The 7,500-nt window shown below is 38.9% G+C and overlaps 1 protein-coding gene across 3 annotated transcripts in view; it reads left to right on the top strand.

Moving 5' to 3' along the window:
• The window catches only part of LOC144971578 (uncharacterized), a 206,644-nt gene that overhangs the window by 139,100 nt on the left and 60,044 nt on the right, over positions 1-7,500 (top strand). For all 3 annotated transcript variants that reach the window (XM_078912624.1, XM_078912630.1, XM_078912641.1), the window contains one exon: positions 5,896-7,500. This exon is cut by the window's right edge and continues 517 nt beyond it. In XM_078912624.1, coding sequence (XP_078768750.1) covers positions 5,896-7,500 — 1,605 coding nt within the window. The remainder of the gene's footprint in view (positions 1-5,895) is intronic.

The raw sequence follows: 7,500 nt of genomic DNA, 5'->3' as shown, positions 1-7,500 counted from the left end.
TAAAACAGTGCCAGAAAAATCAAGACAGAAAAACAAATACAAGAAAAAATTAACCATCCCTAAAAATCAGCCAGCCTGTGTTCACTGACAGCCGAGACAGATTTTTATTTTATTTATTTATTTTTTTTTTTTTTTTTTGGGGGGGGGGGGGGGGTGTATATTTATCTTGTATTTTTTTCTTTCTTTCTTTATCTGACAGTGTTTTTTGCACACCTTTTCACACCGTCCTCTAAATTCATCGCCTATCACAGCTTTTAGTTTTATTGTTTGTTGATTTGATATGCACACGTTGAATGGTTTGGTAAGTCAGTGTTTGGTAACGGCAGGCCTACTTATCTGACAATTTCAATCCGTCATAAACTGGAAGATTGCAGGTTGATTGACTCAATCCAATCCATTGTTATGACAGGTCGATGCCAAAACACGTGGATCAAACCACTCCCTGGTGCTATACGTTGTTATGTTAAATACTGTTCTGTATTCTTTATGGCCGTATTGATACTAAATACATGACAATCTATAGAACACTCAAACTCCTGATCCTAAAGTTTGGCCAATTCATGGTGAAACACAAACATATAATATGGTGTTTATTAAAGCTGAAATCGGGACGATTGTTTTTGTACAACTGTTGAAAAAGGCATTAAAGTCACAGAAAAAGACCCCCCCCACCCCCTCCCACTCCCCTTTCCAAAGAAAAAAGGAGACCCCCTTCAAGAAAAAACAAAAAACAAAACAAAATGAATGCAAAACAAAACACATTAAAAGAACAAACAAGCAGAAGAGAGAAATAAAGAAGGTCAGTTAGATAAAGAAGCTTCCTTGTATTGTTCTATTCCAAAAACCGACCCAAATATACATCTCGGAGAAAGTGACAACAATCCTATTGCGACGTAACGTGTGACCTTTGACCTGGTAAATAGATGCCTCTTGTAAGAAATCGATTTGTTTACCAATCGGGGACTGGTTGAATTAAAGTAATGAATTTTGAGGGTCCAAGGTTCGAGTCTCGCTCTGAGTGGCGTATAGTTGAGTCCTTGGAAAAGGCTCTTTGTTCACAGTCTCTCATCATACTCTGGTGTAAATGAGTACCTGGCCGTTAATAGCCTTGTCTATGTCGGAATTAAAAAAAAAAGAAAAGCAAAATCGTCTAACAGGTGTCATATCTTGTCCTACGTGATGGGTGTTGCTGTCTTCAAGGGATTTGTAAATCGATTTGAGCATGTTGAGTGGATAATGCGCTATATAAATGCTAACGTTTTTTGCGTTTTAAGAACATGTTATGTTGTGTATAATGATTGTATGTATTGTATATAAACATATTACTAACCCGTCATTATCTTTCCTTTAACGGACCAAACACTAGCTATAATATCTAAATCTGCGTCCCTTTCTCTTTCCTGGGAAGTCAAGGCTTTGACCGCCTGTCGTCTGTGGCCGCCTATCAAGTGTCTAGTGTGTCATATAATTTGCCTACTTTGTCCATCAACCGTGACAAATCGGCCTTTTGTCCAGTGGATCTTCGCTGACCACCGACTGTCTTTGATAATCGGACACACTCATTCTCTCCTCTTGTTTTTTGTTCATATCTCCTTCTTCCTCCGTGTGACTTGTGGAATGACAAGGTGAAATATCGCTGGTTGTCTCCCTTTATAATGCAGTTTTGAATGATATGTTTATTTATTTAATCGATGTAGCAACGCTTTATTTATTCATTTATTTATTTATTTATTTATTTATTTATTTATTTATTTATTTATTCATTTATTTATTCATTTATTATTTATTTATTTATTTATTTATTTATTTATTTATTTATTTATTATTTATTTATATATTTATTTATGTATTTATTTATTTATTTATTTTATTTTATTATTTATTTATTTATTTATTTATTTATTTATGTATTTATCATGTATATATTTGTATTTATTTTATTTTATATATTGTTTATTCATTCATTTATATATTTGATACAATAATTGATTCATTTATCGCGTGTACAACGCCTTGAGCACGTTTAGTGGATATTGCGCTATATAAGAGATCAAGTGTATTATAATATGGCTGTCAAATGGGGCAGCCCGTCCATGTTCTTGTATTCACTAAAACAAGGAGAAAGTCACTCCACTCACTCTCACGATTTATGGGAACTGATACAACGATGCCGAGAGATGCGGACTTTACAAAGTAATCAACAAAAACAATTTAAAATATGAATATAACAGCTGTGAAAAAGAACAAAATACCAGACACGGAACGTTTCGGCTCAAACCCTTCTTCAGTCAACACACACACACACACACACAAAACCCAAAAGCAATAATACATTTCTTTAAAAAAAAAAAAAACAGAGAGACAGCAGAAAATGTTTTGTGTGTAAGACAAAGATGTGAGAAAGTGTTATGAAACAGTGACAGACAAAGATGTGAGAAAGTGTGTATGAAACAGTGACAGACAAAGATGTGAGAAGGTGTGTATGAAATAGTGACAGACAAAGATGTGAGAAAGTGTGTATGAAACAGTGACAGACAAAGATGTGAGAAAGTGTGTATGAAACAGTGACAGACAAAGATGTGAGAACGTGTGTATGAAACAGTGACAGACAAAGATGTGAGAAAGTGTGTATGAAATAGTGACAGACAAAGATGTGAGAAAGTGTGTATGAAACAGTGACAGACAAAGATGTGAGAAAGTGTGTATGAAACAGTGTCAGACAAAGATGTGAGAAAGTGTGTATGAAACAATGTCAGACAAAGATGTGAGAAAGTGTGTATTAAACAGTGACAGACAAAGATGTGAGAAAGTGTGTATGAAACAGTGACAGACAAAGATGTGAGAAAGTGTGTATGAAACAGTGGCAGACAAAGATGTGAGAAAGTGTGTATGAAACAGTGACAGACAAAGATGTGAGAAAGTGTGTATGAAACAGTGACAGACAAAGATGTGAGAAAGTGTGTATTAAACAGTGACGAGACAAAGATGTGAGAAAGTGTGTATGAAACAGTGACAGACAAAGATGTGAGAAAGTGTGTATGAAACAGTGACAGACAAAGATGTGAGAGAGTGTGTATTAAACAGTGACAGACAAAGATGTGAGAAAGTGTGTATGAAACAGTGACAGACAAAGATGTGAGAAAGTGTGTATTAAACAGTGACAGACAAAGATGTGAGAAAGTGTGTATGAAACAGTGGCAGACAAAGATGTGAGTAAGTGTTTATGAAACAGTGACAGACAAAGCAAGAAAGAAAAATGAAATTTGATTGTATTTAAAACATCCGAAAACATCTGTCTTCTGGATTAGAAGCCCTGAGTTTCGATCCCCAGTCAAGGAAAACTGGTTTTTCTGGATGTAAATTTCTTGTAATTTTCCTTCTTGCTTTTTCTAACACTGTTTCATACACCTTTTTTCAAATTCCTGTTTAGAATCACGTGTCTCACAGTTATATCCCTTTGACGTGTAGCCAATACTGACATTGCATAATTCGGTGTGACCTTTTTCTCTGATTGTCGTTTGCTTAAGCCACGAGTCCCATTTCCGGTGTTCACATTCCTGATCACGTGATCGGTAGAGGGAAAAAGAAAATGTCACAGGGTCGTCATGATCTGAAAAAAAAAAATACAAGACGTCTTTAGAATTTTGGCCAGAAAATTCGTCCTTCAAGTATTGATCAATTAAATTGACACTCATGTGTTTAAAGCTGTCAAACCCGAGACTTTAAAGAAGACTTTACGAAGTCTCAGGTTTGAGGTTTTGCCAAGATGATTGTCATTTTAATAAATTAATATTTGAAGGACGAGTTTTCTGGCCAAGTTTTAAATACTTGTTATTTTCATAGTGAGACAAAGCCGTGTGCTGTCAAATCGCCATCAATCACTTTGCCCAGAAAACTCTGTCTTATAAATCGATCTGTCGAAATAATCTCCAATGTGGCAACAACTCCCAACTGTCTAAATAAGATTCTGATGATTCTTGACAGAAGTCTTGGGTTTGACAATATTTCAGTTTGGGGTTAAATAACAGCCAAATTGTCAAAGGAGATTCTTAACGCAGACACTTGTAAAATTCCGATGATTCTTGACAGAAGTCTTGGGTTTGACAATATTTCACAGTTGGAGTTACAAGTCTCTGCTTTAAGAATTAACTTTGACTATTTGGCTTTCATAATTTAACCAGTTCAATGTTGTACTATGGAAAAAAAACTCGTTTTTAAACATTTGGCCATTAAACTCAAGAGACACCCAACTGCGATTGGGTAGCTGGGTCTGTTAGATCTGCTGGAAAGTACCTTGTGATTGACTAGCGTTCTATCCCAAAAGGTAGCAAGCAATTGCTCTTGTCCTTTTCACGCTACAGAAATCGGAATAAACTCCGGCTCCATGAGCGTCATTGGGTCTGAAGGGCTACTTTGTCGGTGTAGGACGGTCAAGGTTATGTTTTCCATCAATTCAAAATGATGGAGACATTGTACGGATGTTGTTTTGACGCTGTGCGTTTGGGTAAAGAAAACTCATAACATTCGCCAGTCTGATATAACGTAACAACACACAAACTATGTGTAGCCTTAAACGTTTATGATCTGGTTGATAGAATTTAGTGAGAACTACTCATAAAAATGACTGGCTAAAAACAATATCAAAAAGAGTTGAGTGACGTCTGTTTCGTTTCATCTATTGTATAAATCAAATGTAAATATTTGTAGAATGGACCAAGCATTAAATCCTGACGCATTAGACATGGATTGGGAAGAAAAAAAAAACAACCCATAAAAGTCTGAATTTGGGTTTTTCCAAAGGCCATTTTGTTTGACGTTTGATTAATTAGAATTGAAGCATGACCTTGAAGGTCAGATATTTGTCGCTAATTGAAAGATTTGGTATCCAACAGATGGTGACATTTGACCTTCTTGTATCATCACAACATTTTCAATAGAAAGGGGGGGAAAGGGGGGGGGGGGGCAAATCAAACATGAAAAATGGACGTGCGGCTATGTCACTCGCTTTCGGATCGGAAGGTCCTGGGTTCAGGCCTCACTCGGGGCATAGTTGAGTCCTTGGAAAAGGCTCTTTACTCACATTATCTCTCCGTAGTCAGGTGTAAATTGAGTACCTGGCCGTTAACAGTGTTGTCTGTGTCCCCCAAAAATGTAATATCTCCTAACAGGCGTCATGTCCCTTCCGAAATGTTAAATGTTGCTGTTGGCATCAACACCTTGTAAACCCCTTACGCACGTCTAGTGGATATTGCGCAATATAAAAAAAGCTCAAAAATATTTTTAAAATAAAAAATGCAGTGTACTGTCAGTTTTTCCAAGTGAATACCCGATGGTAAGACCAATCCCAAAGGTCAAAGGTTGACACAGTAACAAATGAATTGTTTTCTTTGATATTCTCATCAACATTTCAAATCACGTGGGGTTGTTTTGTTTTGGATTCTTTGGATTTAGTCCGTCTGGCGTTCATTCGTTTGAAATCTTATTCGTCTAATTTAGTTGTGAATCCAACTTAATGACAATGATGATGATGATGATGATGATGATGATGATGATGATGATGATAATGATGATGATGATGGTGATGATGGTGATGATGATGATGATGATGGTGATGATGATGATGATGATGATGGTGATGATGATGATGATGATGATGATGATGATGGTGATGGTGATGATGATGATGATGATGATGATGATGATGGTGATGATGATGGTGATGATGATGATGATGATGATGATGATGATGATGATGATGATGATGATGATGGTGATGATGATGATGATGATGATGATGATGATGGTGATGGTGATGGTGATGATGATGATGATGATGATAATAATACATTGCATTCGTGTAGCGAATAACCAATCCTATCATCCTCTCACCACCAGAGAAACCCAGAAGATTATTCAGCTCGCCAGAGAGCCAAAGACGCTGAGGAAATCAGTGACCGTGGTCGCATCAACCGACGGTCTGCCGCGGACAGGATTCGAAACACGAGCACCGGCTCCTCTGTCTCCAAGGGAAGTCGAGAAGGAAGTGGCAGTGGAGTCCGATACCGGGTCTCATCGGACAGGTCATCGACGGACGCAGCTCAGGCTGTCCGGGATTATCGCTTGAAAAGGCGCTCTCAGAATTTAGACTCAGCATCTGCTTCCGCCTCGTCCTCCCCCGATTCCATCCGACGGAGCAATGTAATCAACCCAGACAGTGCCGGGAATACCAGTAACAGTAGGAGACCGTTATCCTCCTCCATCGGGAGTCCTTCCGTCTCTGATGAGGCGTCTTTGTCTCGCCAAAGCTCCCTGTCATCAACAGATCGACCCGACGCCAACACATCGTCTGCAAATGTGAACCAACAAAATCAACCGTTGATTCCTACGAAAAATGATCGAATTGTAGAAGAAGAACAAATTCAGGTGGATTCAAAGTGTACCCTACACGCAGCGCCTTCCGTCCCCCCTCCAGAAACGACAACCACATCATCTCCTTCTGCCAACGATTCTTCCGTTTTGAAGTTAAGGTCAAACCGTCGAAAAGATGAATTGTCATTAGCGTTGGGCTCTGCAGCGTTAGGTAGGGCGATTCACGTAGAACCCGCGCCTCCTAGTTCAACTTTAAATGCTTCTGAAAAAGAATATCTAAATTCAAGAATTTCAGAAAATTCGCATAATAAAGACTTGCATAATAAGTCAGTGATTGTCTCCAGAAATGGGAATTTTGTAAATGACGGAGAAAAAGACGTTTTGAATGGCGAAATAGAGAGAAATTCCAAACCAGCCGGAGTTCAGTCACCGAGGTCAGAAACAGCTTCTAAAATATCGTCCAGTAAAAAGTCTAGAGCACCTCTTCCTCCATCATCTCCACCTGCTGTTACAACAACACAATCCGCTAACGCCCAATTACCCGACAACCGCAAAGCCACTTCAGGGCCCGTATCTCCAACTAGCATTGTAAAATCACCACCACCACCACCACCACCACAACATTCCAGCACTACATCTGGCGGTGATGGTGTCAATTCAGCTAAAACAACCCGACCACCAGAGCCTGGTCATTTAACACATTCCACCAGGGACGGCGAGGCTTCGTCTAACCCAGTCTTCGTTCCCACAAATATCAAAGATACAAAACACGCCGATCCAAACGCCTCGGCACCCAGGCGTCCACCGCGCGTCAAGAAAACTAGCACCTCTGAAAAGAGAAACAGTGGTTCATTCAATTCGGATTATTCATCGTTCTCATCCTCCAATCCTGACAGTTTCGATAAAGGTCCCATCTCACCTACTGTTCAACCTGAGGTGTCTTCATCTCCTAAACCTACGCAAGACCTCATGTCATCCACCGACGTCAAATCCGTTCACAGCGCCGCACCAAAGATGCAGTTTACCTGCAAAAAGCGGCCAGCGCCTTCACCTACGGCACAACAGATACAAGAAGCAAACGGCCAGCGTTCACCGACAGTACCAAAGACAGATAATGAGGTAAAAGATAGA

This window comes from Berghia stephanieae, chromosome 1 (assembly GCF_034508935.2).
Source record: "Berghia stephanieae isolate SIO BIC M18660-M18661 chromosome 1, UCSD_Bste_1.3, whole genome shotgun sequence".
Taxonomy (NCBI): domain Eukaryota; kingdom Metazoa; phylum Mollusca; class Gastropoda; order Nudibranchia; family Aeolidiidae; genus Berghia; species Berghia stephanieae.
The sequence above is the reverse complement of the archived record's forward strand: the minus strand, read 5'-3'. Positions and strand labels throughout refer to the sequence as shown.